The 27,927-nt window shown below is 37.0% G+C and overlaps 1 protein-coding gene across 1 annotated transcript in view; it reads right to left on the bottom strand.

Moving 5' to 3' along the window:
* LOC150076223 (uncharacterized) overlaps positions 1–27,927 on the bottom strand; it is a 232,571-nt gene that overhangs the window by 103,984 nt on the left and 100,660 nt on the right. The window contains exon 5 of the mRNA XM_090387290.1: positions 26,301–26,437. Coding sequence (XP_090243416.1) covers positions 26,301–26,437 — 137 coding nt within the window. The remainder of the gene's footprint in view (positions 1–26,300; positions 26,438–27,927) is intronic.

The following is a 27,927-nucleotide window of genomic DNA, read 5'->3' as shown; positions in this document are numbered from 1 at the left end:
TTTGCAAAACTTAAGCCTTTCTTCGTAAGAGCAACCCTTTGTTCCATTCACTAATCTTGTTGCCCTTCTCTGTACCCGTTCCAGCAGCTCCACATCCTTCCTGAAATGAGGCCTCCAGACCTGTATACAGTACTCAAGATGTGGCCTAACCATTGCCTTATACAAGGGAATAATCACCTCCTTATCCCTGCTAGAAAAATTCCTCTTTATCATTGACAAGACACCATGAGCTACTCTTGCAGCTCGTCTGCACTGCTCAGAGAACTTCATATCTGCCTGCACAATTATCCCCAGGTCCTTTTCATTCTCCACCACTGTCAGTGTAGTACCGCAGAGTTGATACGTTGCTCTGGGGTTACTGTTTCCCATATGTAGTACTTTACATTTGTCAATGTTAAACTTCATTTGCCACCTCTCAGCCCATCTGTTCAACCTTTCCAGATCCTGTTGCAGCAGCATAGCGTCAGTAGTGTCCTTAACAACCCTGCCAACCTTTGTATCATCTGCAAACTTGGACATTAAACTTGATATCCCATCATCAATATCATTCATAAACACCGAAAACAACAACGGACCCAACACTGAACCCTGAGGAACTCCACTAATAACATTAGTCCACGTTGAGCAGTGTCCATTGATTACCACTCTCTGTCTTCTGCCACTCAACCATCCCCTTATCCATAGCAGCAATTTCCCTCCAATGCCACACTGCTCCAATTTGTGCAGCAGTCTTCCATGTGCAACAGTATCAAAAGCCTTTCTAAGATCCAAATATATAATATCAAAGTTATTCCCTGCATCCAGTTCTTTTGTGACTACATCATAGTATCCAATCAAATTGGTCAGGCAAGACCTGCCCTTAACAAAACCATGCTGCGTCTGAGCTATAACTGAATTCTTGTCTAGATGATCCTGCAGTGCTTCTTTAACCAGTGCCTCCATTAATTTACCTGGAACAGAAGTTAAACTAACAGGTCTATAATTACTTGTGTCAGCCTTTGATCCTCCTTTGTGAATTGGGGTTACATTTGCACATCTCCAGTCTATGGGTACCTCCCCTGAGTCCAAAGAAGCTCTCATAATTATGGCTAGGGGCTTGCTTACTTCCTTTGCTGCCTCCTTTAATATTACTGGATAGATCCCATCCACCCCAGGTGCCTTTTTTATGTTTATCCTCAACAATCTCTCCTCCACTTTCCTCTCAGTTATTACAAAATCATCCAGCTCACTGCCAATGTTTACTTTACCTACATCATTCTCCTTCCTGAATAACTCCTCATGCGTGAATGTAGATGCAAAATACTCGTTTAAATTGTTAGCCACCTGAGCAGATCCTCAACTGTTGAACCATCAATATCCAGTGGACCAATCTGATTCATCCCTTTCCTTCTTGAGTTTAAATATGTAAAGAACTCTTTTCTGTTTTTCTTTGCATCCTTTGCCAAGGATTTTTCGTAGTCTGCCTTTGCCTGCCTAATCTCCTTTGTGACTTGGTTAGAGACCAACTTATATCTATCATAGGCTTCCATGTCACCCATTAATTTGTATGTATCCCATGCATTTTTCTTCTCTGCCACATGTCTCATTAGTTCATCTGACAACCATTTAGGCCTAAACCTTGAACAATATTTCTTAGTTGGTATGTAAAGCCTGGTAGCCTCCAAGATTAGTTCCTTGAATGCCTCCCATTTTAAGTTTGCTGTTGGTAACATCATCAGTTGGTCCCACTGTATAGAATTTAAATACTGTCTCAGACCATCATAGTCGCCTTTACGAAAACAAAAACCCTTCCCTTTACCTCTGATGGTAGTTACCTCCTTGAGTAAATCCCACTTCAACACACTGTGATCACTGCCACCTAGTGGTTCATTTACCTGCAGATTCTTAATGCATGAAGAATCACTACTGATAATCAGATCAAGAGTATTGCTCCCTCTTGTTGCCTCACGAACATGCTGATGTAGAAAACAATCATCCAATAAATCCACAAAAGCCTTGCTAGTGTGCGAGTGACCAACCCACAAATTCCAGTCAATATCTGGGAAATTAAAATCCCCCATTATACGACTCTCTGATTTACTGGCCCACTCTATTTCCTTGTACAATATCTTATTATACTCATCAGAGTCATTAGGCCTATAGCACACTCCTACTCTCAATTTTGATTTCCCTATGCTTATGTCACACCAAACTGACTCGACACTGCCCTGTCCATCGATGTCAACTGGCTTCACTTCCTTGGACTTTATGTGTTTCTTAATTAATAGCATAACCCCTCCTCCCTTCCTGTCCTGTCTATCCTTTCTATACACATTGTATTCCCCAAATTCCAGTTCCGCATTCTTTGCATCCTTTGCCAAAGATTTCTCGTAATCTGCCTTCGCCTGCCTAACCTCCTTTGTAACTTGGTTACAGATCAGCTTATATCTATCATAGGCTTCTGTGTCACGTGTTAATTTATATGTATCCCATGCATTTTTCTTCTCTGCCATATGTCTCATTAGTTGATCTGACATCCATTTAGGCCCAAACCTTGAACAATATTTTTGGTTGGTATGTAAAGCCTAGTAGCTTCCAAGATAAGTTCTTTGAATGCTTCCCATTTTGAATTTGCTGTTGGTAATATCATCAGTTGGTCCCACTGTATAGAATTTAAATACTGTCTCAGACCATTGTAGTCACCTTTATGAAAGAAAAAACCCTTCCCTTTTCCCCTGATGGTAGTTACCTCTTTGAGTAAATCCCACTTCAGCACACTGTGATCACTGCCACCTAGTGGTTTCTTTTTCTTCAGATTCTTAATGCATGAAGAATCACTACTGATAATCAGATCAAGAGTATTACTCCCTCTAGTTGCCTTCCGAACATGCTGATGTAGAAAACAATCATCCAATAAATTCACAAAAGCCTTGCTAGTGTGTGAGTGACCAACCCACAAATTCCAGTCACTATCTGAGAAATTAAAATCCTCCATTATAAGACTCTCTGATTTACTGGCCCACTCTATTTCCCTGTACAGTTTCTTATTATACTCATTAGAGTCATTAAGCCTATAGCACACTCCTACTCTCAATTTTGATCTCCCAATGCTTATGTCACACCAAACTGACTCGACACTGCACTGTCCAGCGATGTCAACTGGCTTCACTTCCTTGGATTTTATGTGTTTCTTAACTAATAGCATAACCCCTCCTCCCTTCCTATCCTGTCTATCCTTTCTGTAGACATTGTACTCCCCAAATTCCAGTTCTGCATTCCTTATATCTGTGTGACATCACGTCTCTGATATCCCAACAATATCTGCCTTTGATGTTTTGAGCAATACCTCCAATTTATTTACCAAAATAAATTTTTCCAGGAAGGAACAAATACACATTTGTTCCTTCCTGGAAAATCTTGTTATGCATCACATTAATGCTACAGTACCACTAGAGTATAGCACTTTTCTCACAATGAGACTCTTCTACAATCTGTCTAAAATTACATAACAATTGGATGGGTAATAAATGAATAACCTTATATGAGTCAAAGTGATACTTATAAAGAATAAGGTTTCAAATTTAAAAAAAAAATCAAACGAAGAATAAACTGAGACATAGATGTCCACTGTTTCAATATAGAGAGCACCAGGTTAGCCATAGAATAAAAAAGGTTTTAAACAATAGAAAAATCTAAAAAAATAAAAAAATTCCCACCCATCTCTTCCATTATGCAGTATGATTCACGTCTTTTAAGGTTATGATGGACATCATGGTGAGATCCAATATTCCTTTACATTTTGAGGATACAGCTCTAAAACAGAGTTCATAGGCTAGCCACTAGTTAGTACACTGGACTGAACGTATTGGCAACTCTCTAGGAGGCTTCCGGATCAGCTAGTGTATAATCTTGCTACTTCTAGTCTGCCAGATAGTGACTGGAGGGAGTCCAAGTAGTGTGTATGCGGGGAGCATTGTCGAGGCCATGTTATGTCAAGGATCTGGGTATATTCTTACCACGTGTACGCCATATCCAAAAATTTCATTGCTTCATACAGCATGTCCCACCCACTCTTTCTTACTATTGAATACACCATGAATTGTCAAACTAATAGAGCAAACTTATCTGCAAAAAGATCTAAACCTCCCAAACACTTCCTTGTTCATTTCACAACTATATGTGGTCTCAGTTCTAATCTCAATGTGTCCATTTCCACTTACAGTCTGCGAAACTCCATGTACTTTTTCTGACAGAATCTCAGTTATTGGTTGATTCAACTACTGCTCATCTCAGTTGCCCAAATTATTTGCTGAATGATTCCTTTCACCTCACAGGGGGTTTCTGTAAATATGTCATTTCTGATATTCTCTATCAGAGACTTAGTAACTTGGAATCTTCTCTTTTCAATCTTGGTCGAGATGCTCAGGCTTTTGCAATTACTAATGATCTCACAAAGCACAAAGATTGTTCATTTACCCTACCAGAATACCAGACAATCCTAATCACATAGCCAACATGCTTGATCTTTTTTCCACAAACAACTGTTTTAAATACACAGACAAGGTGAGTGTTCCTCTGGGCACCTGAATTCACAACTTGGTGATAGACTCTTCTCTAATGGAGCCTTTCTCTCATGGCCATTCTCAACTTTGCGTTGCTTGGCATTACAAGAATGCAAAATGGATGACCTGCAAGAGTTCTTTTTTTCTTTTTCTTGGTTGGATTACTGTTTCAAATCTTCTGATGGCAATGTTTTTTCAAATCGTGTCAGTGAAATTATTCTTGTAGGGATGGAATCCTTTATTCCACACTCCACCTTAATATCTCATCCTTTATCTAAACCTTGGTTTTCTAATAAATGTGCTAAGGCTGTTCAAGAGAAGAATTTTGGATATCGTATTGGCTCACATCCAAATCTCCAGGTTAATTTACTGCCTACACCAAAGCATGTAACAATTGTAAAGCAGTTATTAATCAGTCCAAACTTGATTTTGAATTGGCTAAGGGTAGAAAACTTGCTTCTTGTCCAAATAGTAGAAAGCATTCTGGTCTCTTGGGAAAGCTATTAGCCACAACTTATGCTCATCTGTTCCAACCTCTGTCTAAACCAGATGATTCTACTGTAACTTCAGCCAAGTATAAAGGTGACCTGCAATCATCCTATTTTTCTTCTTTTGTAATTGGGTATCCAGTTTTCTCTCTGACCGCTCACTGCGGGTGATGGTGGATGGCTCTCTGTCTTATAACTTCTCCACTAATGCTGGCTCAGTTCTTTCTCCCACTCTTTTCCTCTTGTATATCAATGACCTTCTTCCTTTGACCCAAATCCTATCTATAGTTGTGCTGATGATAGCACATTGCATTTCACCTTCCAGTTTGAGAAAACTTGCCCTGCCCAAACAGCTTCAACTTCTTGAATATCCACTACCAATTCCCTAAATTCTGATCTCCAGGTAATTCTCCAGCGGGACAAAGATTACTTATTTGGTTTCAATCTCTCTAAAAGTCAGTCCTGTCATATCACACAAAAATGTTCTTCTGCTCCTATGCTTATCTTTGATGCCACTCCGATTTCTAGGCAAGATCATATATCTCTACTGGGGATTACCCTTACTTCCAATCTCTCTTGGCATAAGCACATTACAAATATTGCTTCCTGTGCATCTAAAACACTTGGTTTTCTCTTTCACTGTCAGCATTACTTTTCTTCCAAATATAGGCGCCTCCATAGCCAGGTGGGAAGGAGCAGCAGTGCGTAGCACATGCTTCTTGATTAGACTGGGGTTCGAGCCCATCACCACCAAATACGGAGGATGCGGAAAAGTCAGGGAATGACCACCACATATCCCAGAGCAATATGGCCTTAGTTGCTAATGCTCCTAAAATCCAAAATAACAATAACATCTTCCAAATATCTGTTTACTTTGTATGAATCGCAAATCCATCCTACCATGGAATATTGTTCCCATATCTGGGAAAGTGCCCCAAAAAACTCTCTCTGACTTCTAGATTCCATTCAAAAGAGGGCAGTTAAATTAATTAATGACTCATCTCTAACAGAGCCTCTCCACTATCTGTCTCATAGATATTCTATTTCTGCTGCATGCATGCCTTTTCTATAGGGACTTCCATGGGCACTTTTCTTTTGAATCGGCTTCTATAATTCCCGCTCTCCTTTTCAAAGCAGTCCGAACATGTGCCGCAGCCAGTCAACATCCTTTTACTGTCCAACTCCAAACTCACAGAACAAACTTTTCTTCTTCCTCATTTATTCATTCAACTTCTGTTTTTGGGAATAAACTTCCTTCATATGTATTTCCTGAAAATTACAATCTACAGAAGTTCAAGTCTGAAGTCAACAAATATGTTCTTTCATCTCCCAACCTCCAACCCATTCACAGTACTAAGTGCTATAAGTTCTAATACCTCTTGTTTTGGGGTTTTCGTAAAAAAAAAAAAAAAAACTAAGACATGGACCCCCCGCCCCAACCATTGCAGTACAGAGAGCACTAGGTTAGCCCTAGAATATCAAGTGAGTAACAAGTTGAAAACAAGCATGTGTTCAGGTATGCATTTATTAAAATTATAATACTGTTCCAATTTAATTTAGCTATATCATAATGTGGCACGTCTTCACTCAATACATTTTCCATTAGAAATTTTTAGATAAGTTAGCATTAGATAAGTTAGATAAGCCCCAAAGTCTAAGTCAGATAAGCAGGGCTGTGCAAAAGTACTTGGGGGCCAGGATGTAAAAGGGGTTGTGGGTACCTAGATCGGAGGACCTGGTGCAGTACATCCACTGCACCCCCATTTGCATGGCCCTGCAGATAAGCTCCAAAATCACTTGAACATAATGTCACAAAAGGGTACTTTTTTAAGATTAATCCAGCCAAAATTTTCTATACCTTTAAACTGATTGGAAAATTTTTTGTAAATATTGTAAGCAAACAGTTGTAATCCTTTGCTGAGTATATGGGGTCATGTACTACCCTACACATTTGTAGTCATTGCTTGTATAGAAATAATAGTCTCAACCACAGAGATTCCATATCTGATTTTTGTTCTTGGGAATTTTTAATTCCCCAGAACAAAATAAAAATACTGGATTTCTGTGTGATCAAAAGATATGGGAGATCATGGAAATAAAGTATTTCCAAGTATAAAGTATTAATTTTTGATTTTGTTTTATTTTTGTGTATTAATGTGTGTTAACAAGCCAATCTGCACATTAAGAGTAGTCAGAAAAGTCAGAATAATTCAAGGCCCCCCATTCTCTCTCTCCTTCTGAGATCATTTAGCTACAGCTCCAACTGAAGAGGCATTTAATGATTCATTCAGTCCCCAGCAGGATTCAAATAAGTAAGAAATAGTGACAATTATATTTGAAATCTTCTGTCAAGAGAACAGGAGATTTCATACGCGGACAAGCAAAATTATGATATCATAATACATTACTTTTATCTGCTGTAATAAAGAAAAATGCAATCAAAAATAAGATGGCAATTTTATTGGTTTTTTTTTGTGTTTTTTATAGCAACTGTTTTGATAAAAATACATTATTTTTTATGCTGTCACAATGAAAAAAAAACAATGAAAACTAAAGTGACAATTCTTTGCTGAGATATTGTTTCAAAATTCCAGCAATATGTAAGTAATAATGCATCGGAACTAGTAAACATTTAATTTCAGGTGATTATTTTGGTTTCTTTATGACATATTTTTTTAAGCTTACTGGAGTTTGAATATCCTGTTTTCAGCTTCCAATGAAATGAATACTCACAACAAAAATTTAAAAAAAAAATGTTTTTAGGAACATTAGAAAGATTTAGAAACTCTTTTAGAAAAATCTTCTAAGCCATCTCAAATTTAATTAAAATCAGAGCTAGAGAAATTTGTAAATTATTGTTTCTTTGTCTGTCATTCTGCATGCAATAACTTGACTTTTAGTAAGTGGATTTCATTAAAATAGAACAAATAATAATCTTGCAATTACAATTATTATTATTTTTTACTGCATATCACACGTGCTATTCATATACCATATATTACAGCTGAAGCACTGGATAAAGCTGAGCTGGACAGGCATTTGGAATAAATGGAGAGGTGAAATGGGAGGGTTTTTTTTTTTTTTTTTTTGGCTGATGCTGCATAAGCTTGCTTTCTTGCATCGTATGCCAATGCTAATGCTAATATTATATTTGTGGCCATGTGCTGATTGGAGGAATGAATTATATTTAAAGGAGCACAGAAATGAAATTCTCTCCATAAGTCATTGCTTTTTATACTTTTTTTTTTTTTTTTATAAAGCATGAATTATTACTATTTCCTAATGTGCCCAAAATGTAATATGATATGATATGATCTACCTATAATATGATCTACATTAACTTGTTATTTTATTGTATTTTAATTTTTTTTTTTTTTTTTTTTTTTTTTTGTTTAAATCAACAGCCCAACCCATTTAGAAGGTGTCTGTGGGTATCTGATAAATACATTTTTCTTAAAAATAAAAATGGGATGATTTTACAAAACTTATTAAAAAATAACCTCCTGAAGCTATAACATAAAACTTTATATTTGCAATGCTATGGAATTTTTCCAAAAATAAATCGATGGAAAGTATTAAGAAGCAGCAATATCTCAAACATCTGAAATGTAGTGAAAAAAAAAAAAAAAACTTTCAATGAACTAGGAACTATGCTATAAATTTTTAAAAGGTTCTACTAGAAAACTAATCTAATTCCAGCACTGGAAGACAAAATAATTTATAAAAAATAACTAATAAAGTTAAGAAGTTTAATTATCATTTAAATTATGTAAACCCCTCAAGTTTGGCTATAGTGAAATATTTACCTTACTTTAATGGATAAGAATAAATGATTTTATATACTAGGGTCACTACAGTATGGTTTTCTTGTAAGAAAAATTTTAATAAAAAATAATCAAAAAATGGACTTGCTATATGCAGTTGAAAATTGAGAAGTGACACAACCCCAAGTATGTATTTAAGAGTTATATATATATTTTTTTTTTATTGACAGGTAAACAAATTCTTATCTATACTGTTAAAATGATATAAGAATTAAAGAATATAAGAGTTAAAATGATATAAAAAATCAATATTGGAAATTCCAGAGTTGTGGGATGAACAGTTAAGAATGCTAAACATTTTTTCACTGAATCATTTTATACGAAAAAGAGATGAATTCCAGAACATCTAACTACTTTATATTGTATTAATTAAATACTTGAAAAAGTTGTTACAAAAAAATTTTTTTAAAAAGTTTTGTGTTACAAAGAAAGTGTTACATATTGTAACACATTTTTGAAAAATAGGAAAGATTTATTTAAAAAATTATGCAATCACAGAACACTTTAGGGCTATAAGCCTCAGGTTGCAAAATAGTTCACTGACGTGTAAGTTAGTGCAAGTGCATCATTTCTACATGCAGCCAACTACTAAGTAACAAGGAATGGTATCATTAAGTATATCTTATACTGTGAATACCTTCACGAGTTACCATGATATTGCACTACCTTGAAAAAGTAATGCTTCACTGAGGGAGAAGACTACTGTTACTTATTCTTGGTGGATACCACAACCCAGACAAGCTCTGAAATGGTGCCATCTGGGTGGTGGTATCCACATTGGTGGGTGGGCAGGTACTTAGTAGCTACACATCACTGGGGTACCTGAACCGATGAGGAGCCCAACAACCTCCAAAATGGTGCCATCTGGGTGGTACCATTTTGGAGGTTGGTGGATCCACTGAGAATAAGTAACAGTAGTCTTCTTCTCCATTGGTGAAGCATTACTTATTCAAAGTAGTGCAATATCATGGTAAGTCCTTGAAGATATTCACAATATGAGATGTACTTAATGATGCCAATTCCTAGTTATTTAGTAGCTGGTTTAATGTAGAAAATTATGCAATGTAAATAAAAAAAATCGTGGCCCAATTATAAAGGTAGCATGGCCTGGCATATCAATTAGGAAAAATAGGAAAAATTAATTTAATTAAATGAATTCAGTTTATTAAAATTAATCTGAATATCTAACCTTGCAATAGTTAGCTAAAAAAGGATTTTATATTTATCTTTATTTCTAGTCATAATAAAATACAGGTAATATTAATTATTAAATATTAACAGTTCTTTGAATTCAGAACAAATTTTAAAATATTAGTTTATTATCCATTAGCTCCAAAAAGTCATCACTACAGACAGTAAACTGTAACTTTTTCAACTTGTTCTGCACACAGGGAAGTGTTAGCATTGAAAGAAATATTATCACATTCTGTTTAAAAAATTAATACAAAAATGCATTCAATATTTATTTAACAAAATAATTATAACTAGTTTCTCTACCTTGTCAATATCCAAGTTTATTAGCCTGCCAAGCTGTCAACCAAATGACATTTTTTTAATTGGCAGCATGGAAGGCTAACGAAATACCAGTGTAGTAGTAGTTTGAGACCAGGTTGCCAGAGTCTGTACTTTGCCTAATGAGCAGGGGTGGGGTGGCTCGTTGGTAGGCATTGTGGGACTGCAGCATCCCCAGTTTTTTTAAATCTGAATATGCAGTCAACGGAGTTATATGAAATTTTGTGAAGAACAATGCAACGCAATGAACATTTTTATTAACAGGTCCCGCATATAGTATACTCATCCTCTATTTCCAATAATCAAAAAATAAAAAAAAATAATTGCTTTATTTAATACAAGTATTAAACAGAGCCCGGGCCATCCAGGCCCAACCATAGCCTAAGGCATTTGTTTCATGGAAAAATAACTATTTCCAATAATCATTTCAATAATAAATGAATAAAAATCATTTTCAACTTTGAAGTTTAACCGTAAGCAGAACTGTGCACCAGACAGTTCCACATTTTGCTCTCAGTGGTTGAGTCAATGCCTGGTCGGTGGGTTGCCAATAGACTCAAGCAATGCTTTCAACAGAGAAAAGCTTGGTCAACAGTTCACAAAACTTGAATAAAAAAGTTATTAATCTGTTTTCAACACACAAAAACTGAAGAATGGATTTTATTTTTAAATAAAATTTCAAGATTACCCAAGTCTGTTAACGGTAAGTGTCCAGGTAAGTGTCCAGTGTCCAGTTGTTCCCCTCTAAGGGGCTTAGAGGGGAACAGGTATCCTGTGTGTTATCAGACACTCAGCCTAAAACACTGATGGATCCAATATCTCTCTATTACAGAAGATTTAGGAGAAGTCCGGTTGGCCTGCCTCCCTAAAATCCACTCATGCACACCTTCTCGATGGTAAGCCCTGTTACGTCACTTAGGTGGCAACGAACATGTAGAGTGGTTCTCTTCAAGACGCCTGGTCAGCGTGAAGAGGAAAAGACCAAACCCTCCAGCAATGAGAGCACAACAATACAAATGGCCCTCAGTCCCCAGCAGCTTTCACTCTCCCTCTTACGGCAGCGAGAGGATCAGAGTGGAAGCAGAGGGTGCTAAGAATCTCTGGGTACGACCAGGCTGCCATGCACGGAAATTGAACTTGGCCTGTTATAAGGTACGATCACTCATCGGTGAAGACAGGATATTAGAGCTGGAAAAGGAATTAGAAAATGTGAATTGGAATATCATTGGTTTGGCTGAAACAAGAAGAAGAAATGAGTCACTTATAAGTCTATCAAGTGGAAATCTGCTGTACACCAATGGAAACAGTGAAAGGAGTGAAGGTGTAGTTGGGTTTCTGGTCCATAAAGATTTAAAAAACAACATTTTGGAATTCAAAAGTACATCACCAAGGGTGTCAAGACTAATACTCAAGATTTCTAAGAGGTACAAGCTAAAGATTATAATGATTTATGCACCAACATCGAGCCATGATGATGAAGAGGTTGAAGAAATGTACACTGAAATTGAGTCTTCTAGATGAGCAGAAAACCCACTACACTATTATTATGGGGGACTTCGATGCTAAGGTTGGAAAAAGGCAAAACAGCGCAGAAAGAGGAACTATAGGAAATTTTGGAATTGGTGAAAGAAATAAAAGAGGTGAAAGACTTGTGGAATTTGCAGAATCCCAAGGACTGTCAGTAATGAACACTTTTTTCAAGAAAAGGGTGAACAGAAAGTGGACATGGAAGAGTCCAAATGGATTAACAACTAATGAAATCGACTTCATCCTCACTAACAGAAGATATATTGTGAATGATGTTACCGTCCTGAATAAGGTAAATGTTGGAAGTGATCACAGAATGGTAAGACGTACACTTGATATAGATGTAGGAAAGGAAAGGAAAAAACTGACTCGAGTAAATAATACAAAGGTCTTTGAAATAACAGAGGAGGAGAAAAAGCAGTATGTACTGGAACTTAAGAACAAGTTTGAGCTTCTGCAGACTGCTCAGGACCAAGATATCGACGAGGAATATTACAACTTTCTGAAAGTGATAAAGCCCAAGAAACCTATAGGGAAACAGAAATCCAAAGAAGAAAAAATTAGTCAAGAAACACTTGACACATGATGAACCAAAGACGACAAATGAAGAGCAAGAAAAACACTGACAGGGAGAAAATTGAGTATACTGAGTTATGCAAAGCCATTAGAAAGAGACTCAGAGAGGACATAAGAAGATTTAACACAAGAAAAGTAGAACAAGCATTAAGGGAAAACAAAGGATTTAAATCAGCAGCCATGAGCAGTAATACAGAAAGACAAATGATACTGAAACTGAAGAATAGCGATGGTGTACTTATAAACAGCAGAGAAGGCATAATTCAAATAGCAGAAGACTACTATAGAGAATTATACAAGGAGCGAGGGAATGATACCAGCAGTGGGGAACATGGATTGCAAAGTAGCAACACATACGACATACCCGATATTCTTCCTGATGAGGTAGAACATGCATTGAAGAAAATGAAGAATCGGAAAGCTCCGGGGGAAGATGAAGTTACTGTAGAGTTGTTAAAATTGGGAGGAAGAGACATAACACAAAAACTGGCAAGGCTCTTCACAAAGTGCATTAGAAAAGATGTGATGCCTAAGCAGTGGAATAATGCAATCATAGTTTTGCTGCATAAGAAAGGAGATAAATCAGAAATTGGAAATTATAGACCAATTAGCTTGTTATCCCATATCTACAAGTTGTTCACAAGGGTCATTACTAACAGATTAGAAAGAATACTTGATGAGAATCAACCGAAAGAGCAAGCTGGCTTTAGGACAGGATTCTCAACTATGGATCACCTTCACGTAATATCACAGCTAATGGAGAAAGCAAATGAATATAAAACACCATTATGCCTGGCATTTGTGGATTATGAAAAGGCATTTGACTCCATACAGCATAAGGCAATGTTTCGGGCACTGGAAAGACAAGGCATAGATACTCCATAGATATTCCATAGATACTCCATATATTATGATTTTGAAGAAAATATATGAGAGTGCTACATCCTTTATTAGACTAGACAAAGACAGTAGCAAATTTAAAATCGAGAAAGGAGTTCGACAAGGAGACACAATATCTCCGAAGCTGTTTACTGCTGCTCTTGAGGAAGCTTTCAGAAGATTAGACTGGTCACAGAAAGGAGTCAATGTGAACGGAGAGTACCTAAACCATTTACGATTTGCAGATGACATTGTGGTCATAAGCCACGATCCCAAAGAATTAGAGGAAAATCTTAATCAGTTATGCACAGTTAGTAAGGATTTTGGACTAAAAATGAATATGGCTAAAACAAAAGTAATGATGAACAAGTATGCCACGGAAAGGGAAATAATGATTGAAGGAGCAGTAATTGAAAAGGTGGAGTCATATACTTATCTGGGACAAGTTATTAGCTGTAATAATGATAAATGGCTGGAAGTCAAGAGAAGAATAAATTTTGGATGGATAGCATTCAGGAAATATAGTCACATACTGAAGAGCAATATCCCAGTTTGTCTGAAACGTAAAATAATGAATCAATGTATACTCCCCACCATGACTTATGGAAGTGAAACTTGGGCACTCACCAAAAGAATGGAAGAGAAGCTAAGAACTACACAGCAAAGAATGGAACGAATTATATTGGGAATCAGACTGTTAGATAAGAAGAGAAACACATGGATTAGGCAGCAAACTCAAGTAAAGGACATTCTTACCAAAACTAAAGAACTAAAATGGTCTTGGGCAGGACACATAGCTTGAAGCCATGATGACAGATGGACTAAGAAAATAACAGAATGGTACCCAAGAGGGGCTAGAAGAAAACCTGGAAGACAAAGGCAGAGATGGATAGATGAAATTCATGAGTTTTTGAGTAGTAAATGGATGACCAGTGCTCAAAACAGAAGGAACTGGAAAGTTGCTGGAGAGGCCTTCATCCTGCAGTGGATTGAAAATGGCTGATGATGATGATGTCCAGTTAATGTTTTGTAGTATTTTTAACTTGCTTATTATTATTATTTTTTTTATTTATGTACATAAATACAAAAATACATAAACACTCTCTATTTACAATCAATCACTCCAGCAGAAAATGGAGCTTCTCTTACAAAACTGTAAAACACAACAAAACTCTGAAAGACTCAAAAGTAAAAGAAATGCATGTACGCACACTCAATGACATTTATGTATGCTTGTATATAAAGTGTAAAGTGTGTTAATTGTCTGACGGCACCAGGGATTTCCCCATCTCCGCGTTGTGTACTCTGTTTTTGTGACACAAAACTCTGTGGACGCCAGAGATTTAAAAAGTGTGTTGGGAGGGAATGTCGTGTAGTGTTATGTTCTGTTGTTTCTCTGACCATTTAGCCATTGTGCCCCTATTGGGATCCACTGTTGCCCACACTTGGCCACGAGGAGGCAGGTCAGACACTCAGTAGATTATTTAAGTACTCTGGCAGACCCTGCCACCTAATTTCCAAAGATATCAGTGACAAGTCCTATTTATAAAAAAAAAAAGGGGGGGGGTTGAACACTAGAATTTGGAAAAGCCAAAAGAGATTTTGGAGACAGCGGTTGAATTTAGACGTTGATTAGAATTTGGCGGCATTGTTAAGGGAGCATACTGACTAAAGACCGGGAGAAACAGGTAGAAGGATGGGGACGATAGAATAGGCCCCCACCAGGCAAAGTATGGGGGAGGCAGGGAGGAGACGGAGACCCGTCCCCCCTGCCTGCGAATGTGATTTTAAAGGGAACTGGGTTTGAGTATCCAGTTCAGATTGCCGAATGCCGTGTTGTGCCGATTCCAGTAGGATGGTCAAACTGCCCATCCTGCTCCGGGGGTAGGATATGTTCACTGACAGTGGGGGAGTGGAAGAGAAACACATTTACTTCATTCATAATCTGCATTCTCACTCTACTTGCATTCTATTTTTATACTTTTTTCTTGTATTTTATAATATATATATTTTTTCTTCACTCAAGTCATTCATCTTTTTTTTCTCACACCAGAGGGGGGGGGGAGATGCAATGATGTGTAATGTAAATTTAATACTAATGCATAATAGTTAAATAAGTAAGAATATAAATGATTGAAACTTAACTGTAACATTTATGGTTTGTGTTCTTTTTCTCACACACTTACACTCTCATTCATTCTTCTGGCATTCATTTCATTTGTTTAACTCTTGCTTTCTGCACTGCTCTCTCTCTCTCTGGTCACCTCAACTTACTGTTATTCTTCAGTTGTGGTGCAGGACAAGTCAAGTTTTTTGCAGGCCAGGAGAGAATGCAGTGATAGTATTTCTGTTGTTAGTATATATAAACTTGTTAGTATATATATAAAGTAATGTAGGCTATTATTAACTTTGTATTCTTTCAGCCAATTACATTTGCTCTTCCAGTCATTCCCATTCACCATAAAACTCATTCACTCTCTTTCCCTCATACTGGGTCATCCTTTCTTTCACCAAAACTGACATTTATTCCCTTTTTCCATAATTCCTAATTCACTCTTTCACTCAGTGCCCAGCCTGTTCATTCTGTCTTTCATTTATTCTACACTGCATCCCCTTACTACTAGCTTACTCATATTTTTCAGCTAATCTGCTTCCCTGGCTGCCTCTACATCTCCCTCCCCTAAATAAGTAATTATTTGGTGTGGGGCCCCAGGTAAATCTGGTTTCGTCGTGTCATGTTTCTGTCAGGGTGCAGAATACTGCTATCCTGACAGTTTTTTAGTCATCATCTGGGCATGGTGAGAGACGTGGGCAATTTTAACAACTGATTATTGGTTAATTGCTGGGGGGGACTGAATTGCCATTCTTTGGATAGTTCTGTGCATTTTAAATACTTTCTGTGTATAGGATGTAAAGACTTTATAGTTTTCCCCTTCTATGATAAACAGGTGTTCTTCTCCCCTGGGAAGGGGCCAATCTGTGCTATTAGCTGTGTTCTGGGGATGTCATAAATTACACATTCATATAGAATGTGTGCCCAGTCTTCATTCTTGCCACAGGTGCAGTTTGGGTCATCAGTCAGTCCTAAGGAGGTAAGTTTTGCTTTTAGGGAACCGTGACCTGTCAGTATAAATGTTGCAAAAAGTCCAGAGACATACCACTTAGGTGGCTTTGGGCTAACCATAGCCACCCATGGCAGAAACCTTTTTGGTAACCAGACCTCTGGTTTCCTGCTCCCACTTTGTTTGCCATAGCTTGTGTGGCTATTCTTTATCTTTCAGCATTGAAGGTGTTGGCTGCATCAAGGGCTATCCCCAGAAATTCTGTGGGTATGCCCTTTTTAAGTCTAAAATGCAGCCTTTTTTGGCTACCTCCAGTAAAGTGGGAGAGCTCCAGCCAGCAACATTAGCACAGGTGTGCTTACTGTGTGACATGCTCTGGTAATAGTGAGAAGTATTGTCCTTTGTTGTTGTTGTTGTTGTTGTTGTTATTTGGTTTTTAGGAGCATTAGCAACTAAGGCCATATTGCTCTGGGGATATGCAGTGGTCATTTCCTGACCTTTCCGCATCCTCCGTATTTGGTGGTCACAGGGCTCGAACCCCGGTCTGATCAAGAAGCGTGTGCTACACACTGCTGCTCCTGTCCACCTGGCTACGGAGGCGCCTTGTCCTTTGTATCAATTCTAATTTATTCCTATTTCTTACTATGGCCGAGCGGGTGAACCACACACTGGCTCCATAGGTGATAACAGGTAGGAACATTTTGCGGTATATGACTGCCAGGGTCTTTCTTTTGAGCCTTGGTGCCTCCGTAGCCAGGTGGGCAGGAGCAGCAGTGCATAGCACATGCTTCTTGATTAGCCCGTGACCACCAAATACGGAGGATGCGGAAAGGTCAGGGAACGACCACCAGCCACATATCCCCAGAACAATATGGCCTTAGTTGCTAATGCTCCTAAAAACTAAATAACAAACAAACATCTTTTGAACCCCCAGTCTGCTTAACTGATCCTGGCAATCATAACTGCATAATTTCTCACTTTCTTCGCCAAGTAGGTCAAAATGGGGATAAAAAGTTAATTTTGAATCGAAGAGTACAGTAAACCCTCGCTATTCGCGGGGGTTATGTTCCTGAGAAATGTCGCGAATACCGAAAACGCGAATACTGAGTTATGGCTCCCATAGTAATAAAGGGGTTCCGTTCCAAAGTATGAAATATATAAGAAAAACTAGTCTAAAATTTTGTCTATGTATGTATTATATGTACCTTCATAATATGACTGTACATGACAGTACATAGTGAAATGCAAGCATATGGCATCGAAATGAAAATAAGAAACAATTTAATATTAAATGTAATATTTATTAGAAATTTCAAACAAATCTTTCAAATCAGCGCCTTTGCTAGCAAAAAAAAAAATCCCGCCAGTGCTATCACCAGTTTCGCTAAAGTGTTGATAAAGAAGTTTTGCCTTTTCACGAATGATGAGTGAACTTAATGGAATTTTATTTTGAATTCGGTCTTCTATCCACAGATTTAAAGCTTTTCCATTTTTTAAATTTAACATCACGAGTTACAGAGCAAATTTTTGAAGCAATTAGCGCGGTTTCACGGACACTACGGCAGATTTTTTCTTCCGATTTCTTGATTGATCGTACTGTTGACTCATTGATTTTATAATGTTTTGCCACTGAGGAGACACTTTCACCATTAGAAATTTCGTCTAATAACTCAATTTTATTCGCTAGTGTCATCACCTTCTTTGATATTTTCACATTTCTCTTTTTATTCGTAGCCATATTTTTGTAGGGGTTAGAAAGAACTTGACCACAATAAAGTCACTTTCTTCTGTTAACGCACTCGAAAAAGTCTATTTTACACTGCAAAACGGTAGAGTTATCATTTTTGTAAGCATATCAATTTATAAATTGATAAATTTATTCAATTTATAAACATATAAATTAAAATCAAATGACGAAACCTTCCATGACTAACACATACTGAACAAGGATTAGCGAGAAACATCCACGCTCGCGATTTTTTCGCCCCTCTCCCCCACCCACTGAGGGCTGTTTTGACCGGGAAAGATAATTTTAGCCACGCCCATGTTTTTTATGGCGGAAAATATTCACGGCGTTTTAAAATTCACATTTTTTTAGGTTTCATTTTATATTAAATCGGCGATCGCGAATACGCGAAACCGCGAATACAGATACCGCGAATAGCGGGGGTTTACTGTACTCCAAGATATTTTAGTTCTGATACCATTTTTATAATAGTTGTGTTAATTTGGATTTGTGGATGTCTTTCAATGTCAAATTGCCCTTTAGAAGTATTTGTTTGGTTTTTTTCCAGTGATATTTTGAGCATGTGTGTTTGGGCCCACTCCTGCAGCTGCAAGAAGGCGGCATTTGATCTTTGCTCTACAACCACAAGTTGTAGAACAAAGTTTCCTTTTACAAGGAAAATCATGTCATCTCAAAGGCCAGGCTTTCCACGTGGCCCAGATCCAAGGTTATAAATTTGTTCAGAACAATATTCCAGAAGAAAGGGCAAAGGATTGAACCTTGCGGGCAGCCTTTATTCACAGGGTGTGTCAATTCCTGGAACCTTGTGCATACTGAGATACTTCTGTCCGTAAGGTAGCTGTTTATTACCTTATAGAGGTTTTGTGGGGCATTTACCTGGCAGAGTCTCCTAAGGACACTAGACCACCAGAGTGAGTCAAATGCCTCGGCAAAGTCAATAGAGATTGCAAGCATATATTTCTCCTCTGAGTTTTTAACTGTTGTCAGCAGGTGGTGCATAGCATCCTCCGTAGAGTTATCCTGCTTAAAACCATACTGATTGTTGGAATGTAAACCTGCTTCTGTGTTGAACTAATCTGCTATACACTGGTCTTTCATATATTTTCCCTAGTACAGGGAGTAGGACTATTGGTCTATATGATTTGGGATCAGTAGGGGGTTTCTCAGGGTTTTTGAGAATTAATCTCAACACTGCTTTTTTCCGTATTTTTGGGAATATACCTTCTGTCATACAGTTATTATATAATGCTATTAATTTGTCTGGTGCTATTTCCATTAATTTTTTGATAATCTCAACCGCTAAGAGATTAAAACCTGCGCATTTATTGTTTTTGGTTTTAGATAGTGCTATTTCTAAGTCTTGTATAGAAAACAGAGGTTCAATATTGGCATTGTCATATTCAGCATTTTCTTTTATAATGTCTAGTTAGGTGGGGGAATGATTCCCAGTTTCCATCCTAGACAGTATTATTCAGACGGAAACTGGGAATGATTCCCAGATTCCGTCTGAATAATACTGTCTAGGATGTCATTTACAGAATTCACCCAACACAGGGTTGGGGTTCCATCTGGTTTGACAGTAGTTTCTAAGACATCTCCTCTTGGCAGCTTGTTGGTCACTATTTTGTAGACCACTCCCCAAGGGTTATTGTTTCCAGTAGTTCCCACCAAGTGTCTCCAGCATTCCTTTTTCATGTTTCTTACGAGGGCTGTATACTGATTCCTGAGAGTTCTATAAGAATCTCTCAGTGCATCCATCTCATTCTGTGGCCAAGATGTTCTGGCTCTTTGAAAATGTCTCCTCGCCCAGTGTACCCTTCTCCTGAGTATAGTCAGTTCGGGGCACTACCAGGGAACTGCCTGCTTCCTCAGTTTTTTCCGCGGGATAGACAGGTTTGATGTTTTTGTTAAAATGTTTGTCACAGTCAATTGTTGTTATTTGGTTTTTAGGAGCATTAGCAACTAAGGCCATATTACTCCGGGGATATGCGGTGATCATTCCCTGACCTTTCCACATCCTCCATATTTGTAATGGGCTCAAACTCCGGTCTAATCAAGAAGCGTGTGCTACTCTCTGCTGCTCTTGCCCACCTGGCTACGCAGGCGCCATCATAGTCAGTGCTTGCTTGTCCGGGCTACAGTTGCCTGATCTAGACCACTCATTTTCCTGTTTTTGCAGCTCAGCTGCTGTATGTTCTGTGAAAATCTGCCAGTTTGCCTTTTTAAGGTTATACCTTTTGATATCCAACAAGGAGTGTTAGGTTGTTTGCAATTGCCTGGTTAGTTTGAAGGAAATGGCTCTATGATTTGATGTGGTCCATGCTGGCTGGACCCACCAGTCTGTAATTTTATAAGCTATTGAATTGGTGGCAAGTGACATCAATGTCACTCTCCCACATGGTACTGCTAAAAGTTGGGAGGTTATTTGGTTGGTTTAGCACTTGAAAGGGTGAGATAGCTATATAGTCTGAAAGTATCTGGCCATTGTGTGTGCCTGCTCTGTCTTCCATACGGCTATGCCATAAGGCTGACCGGCAGTTGACATCAGCATACACTATGATATTTGCAGTAGGTAGCAAGTCTGTGACTACTTGTAGGTATTCAATAGTTGGATTTATATCTTCACCTGGTCTGGAATATAGTGAAATAATGTAAAACTGTCCTACAGCACTGGTGATTTGGGCACATACTCCCACTGGGGAGCAGAGGTGACCCACCTTTGTGACTGTAAGATCAGTATTTTTAACTACATTGCTGTAGAAAGGACACCTGAGGTGTATTCTATTATTTTATAGCCTCTTGGGTATCCCTGAATGCTACCCATATATGTGTAGGGCTCCTGGAGTATCAAGATATCTATATTATTTTCTTATAATTTGAGTTTGATCTGATCTACAACAGCTCTTGGTCTTTGAGCATTCAATTGGATGAGATTTAGAGCCCTAGTCACATTTATGTTTTCAATCTGGCCCATAGCTGGTCCTAGATTGTATAAGTTTTACCATTTTTTTATAACAAGGACATTTATCATCCCTGATACTATGTGTATAGTCAGTCAGCCATACTGCCTTCAGGTAGCACATTTTGGCTGCTGAGACTTATTTTTGCATTTTTGTAATTGTGGCCAGCTACTGCACAGTGACCAAACACAGGTTCTTTCTGGCTGTAGTCTCTGGCAATGTGACCATATTTATGGCAGTTAAAGCATCTTTGAATAGGGAAATGTTCCCTAAATCTATGACTGGTCCAGCCAGCATAGATTCTCTGTTGTCCCTGCAATACCTTCCAAATTTTCGGTGTAATTTCTGCAATCATGTTGAGCTGTCCATTCCTTTTGTTTTTTGTTGCTCTTTTCAGCAGGAACTCAGCAGAAAATTCATCTATTGTCATTTCATTGTTAAAGTTTTTGAAGTAGATGTTCATCATGAATTCTTTTTCTATTACTGACACAGGTACATCAAAGATTATAACATTTGGGTTTCTCCCTTTTGGTTTTTCAGGGAGCAAGCTCAGTTTTTCCACCTCAGGATGGTTTTCTATTTTTCTTAGATCTTCTTTGCTTGCTACCTCGATCAGACTCCATTATTCCTGATTTTTTGAATGTTTTTTATCTTTATTTCTCTCAGATGAGGCCTCAACTTTGTTACCACTGTGTCCTTAACTCCTCACTGGTTTTATGGGTAGAGTCACTTTTTGCTTTCAGAATAATAATGTTGCTTTCCTTGTTTATATTAGGTTGCTTAGTAGCTATTTGTTTAGTCCCATTTGTCATTAACCTTTGTTACTTGGGCATAGGTTAATGCAGCGATTTCCAAACTGGGAGGCGCGGACTAGTGCAAAAGGAGGCGCGAAAAGTTTAACGGAAATGTAATTTTCATTACATAACATATATAAATAATAAAATAAATATGTACATGTAAATAAACTTTCATAACATAACATTAAATTTTATAACCTATTTTTTAAAGCATTTACCACCACCTATCTCACTCTAACTTTGATATAAACATGAGATAAACATTTATTTGGAAAAAAAAAATTATATTTTTCTGAAATGGATTGATAAATTATGATTGATACGATGTAATGTAATACATATAATTTAATGCATACTATGTATGACATATATAGGTGGACTGCATAGTATAGCATTAGCTGCATGGTTGAAAATATGGTTTAAGCGGTGTGCTATTGTGTTTTTTATTGTTTTTGGTGTGATTACTTACTGATAATAATTGTTAGTAATTAAGAAGTATTTTTTAAGATATAAATTTAATCCTAATATTTTTAGACGAATGGATAAATTTTTGACTGGTTACAAGAGAAAACCCACTAACAATGGAGATAATGATACTGATACAAGTAAAGGTAGTGGGAATACAAGCAACAGGGAACAAGGAGGTAGAACTCCCAAGACAAAAAAATACAATTCATCCTATTTATCATTAGGATTCACAAGTGTTATTATAGATGTCTTGGAAAAACCAATGTGTTTGTTTTGTATAAAAGTTTTGGCTGCAGATAGTATGAGACCAGGCAAATTAAAACGGCACCTTAAAACTATGCATTCTGAATACGTTGGTAAGCCCATAGAATTTTTTCAAAGAAAATTAGATGAGTTTAATAAACAAAATCAAACATTCAAAAAAAATTGTTTCTATTCCATCAAATGCATTGTTAGCGTAGTACCAAGTTTCTTACAGAATCGCGAAATGTAAAAAACCACACACAATAGGAGAAACTCTAGTTTTGCCAGCAGCTATTGATATGGTTAAAATAATGTTTGGCGAAACAGTTGCGACAAATACCGCTTGCTGATAATACAGTTGGCAGAAGAATCGATGATATATTTGAAAATCTTTGCGATCAGTTAGTTTCTCAACTGCGTACTTCAAAATTCGCCATACAAGAAGATGAGGCAACTGGTAAAGCTAAAGATGCTCATTTAATTGCATATGTTCGATATGTTGCAGAAACTAATATAATGGAAGATATATTATTTTGCAACCCCATTCCTGAAAGGCCGCATCTAATGAAATTTTTAATATAATTGACACTTTTTTTGATGAGAACGACATAAAGTGGAATAACTGCATTGAACTCTGTACTGACAGAGGACAGTCAATGACAATGTCAGGACACAAGGCAGGTCTCTGAACATTAGTTAAAAAGAAAGCACCCAAAGTTATCTGGACACACTGCATGCTTCACAGAGCAGCTCTTGTGTCAAAAAATATGAGCGAGGAACTTAACAACATTTTTACAAAAGTTACGAAAGTTATAAACTACATAAAAAACAGTCCTTTAAAAGTTAGGTTGTTTACAAAGCTGCGTGAAGATATGGAAGCTATTTATACCTCACTTCTATACTACTGCGAAGTGCGCTGGCTATCTCGTGCAAAAGTGATTCAAAGGGTGTTTGAACTCAAAGAAGAGATTGCAAATTTTTCTTGATGAAAATCATAATGAAGAGGCAAATTTATTTAGGAATGATAACTTTATTGTTAAACTTGCCTATTTGGTTGAAATTTTTGGAAAATTGAGTGTTTTGAATAAATCAATGCAAGGACCACAAATGCATTCACTGATTCAAAAAAGTGAAAGCATTCATAAAAAAATTGGAGATATGGAAATCAAATTTACAAAAAAATAAGTTCGACATGTTTCTGCTTTTAAATTATTTCTGCGCCAGAGTTAATATTGAAGCAAACAAAAATCTATTTACTGAACACTTGGATGGTTTGCTAATGCACTTTTCACATTATTTCGAAGATCTTGATTTTACAAAGTTCGCATGGATACAGAATCCATTTGTCGATGAACAAGATGATGAATTTGGATTGACAAATATTGAAAAGGAAAAATTGATAGAATTATCATGCGATACTTCATTGAAACAAAAATTTCAGAGTGAAACCCTGGTTCAATTTTGGTTGAATCGAAGTGAAGAATATAATACTTTGTCAAGCAAAGCAATGCAGGTACTGCTGCCATTCGTAACATTATATTTATGCGAAATAGAATTTTCTGCATTAGTTGCAATAAAATCCAAATATCGAGCCCATTTAGTAGTAGAAAAAGAGCTACGAGTAGCATTCTCCTCAATGACACCTAGATTTGATAAACTTTGTGCTAATAAACAAGCACATCCATCGCATTAAAAACAAATTAATTTAAAAATGAATATATATACAGTATACAGTAAAACCTTGTTTTTATTCTGTCAATTACTCTTATTCATTTTTTGTATTAATACATCTTTTACCATTTAAAAATGTGTTTGTATTATTTTATGAAATAAAGGGGGGGGGGGAACCCCCAAGATTAGATTTCTTTTTAAAAGGGGGCGTAGTAACATAAAGTTTGGAAACCACTGGGTTAATGCATTCATTGTTTTATAGTCGTTGTTCTCCTCAGTTGTAACTTCTAATTTTGATTTTAACACTTGGTTCTCTGTGTTTAATTCAATCAGGCGCTGCTCAAGCAGTGACCAACAGTTCACTATCTGCAGCCTAATTGCAGAGGTAATCCTGTTGGTTTGCTTGTGCATATATTCTTCTAGATACACTCTGATTTCCTTTGCCTGTTTGATAGGGTCAGTCAAATTTGTTAAGTAGTCTAGTTTTAGTTCTTCTTCTTCTTCTGTCTTTTGTTGCAACTCTGGAATTTCTATAGTGTCTTGATTTTTCCCTTTCCTACCCTTCTTAATACTGAGGAGGCCTGTGTATGTGACCTGTTTGTAGCAGCTCTAGAATCTGAGTCCATCTCCGCAAGAATCTGTGTAATCCAAGCTTGAAATGTGAGCAGCCAACACCTGAGAAACTGCTGCCTGATGCCCATCCCAAGGCACATGGAGCCGGGCATAAACTACTATCTGTGCCTCAGTAGTGCGCTAAAATCCTGCATCCACTGCAGATAGTGCAATACCAGTGGATGCCAGCAATCCTGTACTCAGGATGCCCAGTCCTGAGTACTAGCAGAAAGGAAAAAAATAATAATAATAATTAAATAAAAATAAAATAATAAATAAATAAAAATAAAATAATAAATAAATAAAAATAAAAATTTAAAAAAAATAATAAATAAATAAAAATAAAAATTTAAAAATAATAATAAATAAACAAATAAAATAATAATATTAAAAAAACACCAGTGGTTGACATCTCTGAACAACCTCAGAGATCAAAAGAGTTCAAGTCCAGGATGACTAGTAGGTGATACAGTGAACAGTTCAGAAAGAGTTTGTTGAGTTATCCAGTGTGGTGAAACATCTGCATTCTTCTGCTGAAGACATGGCTGGTGAAGATTTGAAGGGCTTGAAGTTAGTCTCATTTTCAATTAAGGCTTTAAGATTTATTTCTGAGATGAGATGTTGTGAACCCTATTTTTAAGTGTTGTCCATTGTTCTTCATAGTTGGGGCAGGACGATATGATGTGGTTCCAAGATTCCTCTTCCCTACAGGAGCAACGAGGATTTGTCACCAGTCCGAATTGGAACAGTTTTGCTTTAAGAGTGCCATGTCCTGTTAGGATGTAGGACGTGCTCATGGATGGGTAGAACCAATTATAATGCGGCTTATTCATGGCAAAGGTGACATCTGGGATAAAAAGTCTGGTGACCTCCCCAGTCAGACTTTCATCCCATCTAACCTGCCAAAGGGAGAGGAGTTTATTCCATAGGTTTATTTTTTCCTGTTTGATACTTGTAGCAGGATTGCAGTCTATTCCAAGAAGTGAGGTTGGTAGGCCTTTTTTGTAGATACAGTCTCTATAACCATATACAGGTCCAGGGAAGAGCCCCTGATAGAACTTTCAGTGCACTGGTTGAGGTTGTTCTTGGTACTCGGTGCGTGGCAAGCAGCATGGTTCTTTGCATGGAAAGCGGTTTAGCCCAGATTATAGTGTTAGTGACCTTATGGAACCAGACCCCAGCAGCATTACTATCTATGTCTAGATGTCTTATAACCAAGGCAATTTAATGTAACTTTAAGAAGCAGCTCCCCAATACATCAGAGGCATGAGCCGCCACTGCTAATAAGCTTTAGTATCATGTATATACATTAATTTATGAAAAGTACAAAAAGAATTACAATAAGACATAATATATTCTATATTTTTATTGTTTTTAATATATTATTACTTACTTTCTTTTACCATCATCTGATTCTTTGTATTAAGACTAGAAAAATGACTTTCAATAATTTTTTTAGAACTTTCCCATATGTTTGATATCTGCAGAGAGCATTCTTTGATGGTTTTAGAGATGCTTTGTAATAAGTTTCTAAAAAAAAAAAAAAAAAAAGCCATGAATTACTTAAAAAAAAACCTAACAAGCTTTGAGAGTTTCAATAAGTAACCAGAAACATATCAGTCTGTTTCAATTTATATTAGGAATTATTCTTTCTATTAGGGATCCTAGGGAAAATGACTCATTTTTGATCAAGTCTCTTTGGAAAAGAAAGTCCTGAACCCTGGGAGCTATTTTCCCCCATCAGTGCATCCTGACTATCACATCTAATAAGATATGAAAGAATAAAGGTCTTTCTGCAATATCTGAAGAATGTTATTGGGAGAGGGAGAGAGAGAGAGAGAGAGAGAGAGAAAGAGAGAGAGAGAGAGAGAAAGAGAGAGAGAGAGAGAGAGAGAGAGAGAGAGAGAGAGAGAGAGAAAGAGAGAGAGAGAGAGAGAGAGAGAGAGAGAGATAAAAAATATCTAACAGAAAATTGCTTCTGATAAAGTGATATTAGCCTTTGATAAGTTGAAAAATGGAAAGGAACCAGGCCTGTGGGGTGGTGTTCCAGTGGAGATGGGGAAGGTGCTTTGAAAGATGGGAATTTGATACCTGCAAGTTTTTGGGCAGGTATCAAATTCCTTGGAGGAGGAGTCTCTCAGCTTCCATCTATATGTAAGGGTAAAGGTGAGTCCTTATTGTGATCATGGATAATGTTTACTTTTATGAAGTCTCAATCAGACATATACTAATACATAGAAAAAAAAAACAATCTTTATTGTAATCAACACTTTGGTTTATGTTATCACTTTTTTTTTTGCCTTATCATAGTTTATGCATTTGCAGTGGAAGTGATTACATAATATCCCAATTTCTTCATTTAACTCTAATATATCGCATGTCAAGTTATGCTGTTGCTCAGTACAGCTAATATGGTGTCACTACTGCCATGAAAAAAAAAGTACTATATCTCTACTACTACCAGTCTGAATGCCTTACAAGAAGAGCATTAATCCTTTTTGAATGCTTGATTTTAATAGAGTCGATTCCGGTTATTTGGGACACATCGGGACTAGTGCATTTTGGCCCGATTAAGCGGCTGCCCCAATTATGCGAAGTTTTATGTAAATAGTTAAAAATACAGCTTTACAATTGATTTTCTGTATGATCAAATCACGTTACAATGGACTCACCAGAGTAAAGTACCGTTCACTATACGATATGTAGTAAGCGTCGGTCATTGTGATCACGTTTGTGAATTAAAGTTTAATTCTATTAAACAGCGATTCTCATTAGTGAAAATAGGAGGAATATTATCCACAGGCTATAAAAGTAAAAATATACCGTATTAAGTACAAATTTACACTTTATTATCAATTAAAAAATTAAATGATACGTGAAAATCGGAAGAATATTTTCCACAGGTTAGCAAAATAAAAATAGATTTACGCTTACGTGCATAGCTTAATTAATACGTACTGTAATATATACATATTAACTAGTTGACATTTCTGTTCACTGACATTTTTGGGTGGGGGTTA

The sequence above is a fragment of the Mastigoproctus giganteus genome, chromosome 13 (genome assembly GCF_048544385.1).
Source record: "Mastigoproctus giganteus isolate SK-2022 chromosome 13, ASM4854438v1, whole genome shotgun sequence".
In the NCBI taxonomy this organism is placed as follows: domain Eukaryota; kingdom Metazoa; phylum Arthropoda; class Arachnida; order Uropygi; family Thelyphonidae; genus Mastigoproctus; species Mastigoproctus giganteus.
This window is presented reverse-complemented; position numbering and strand designations above follow the sequence as displayed.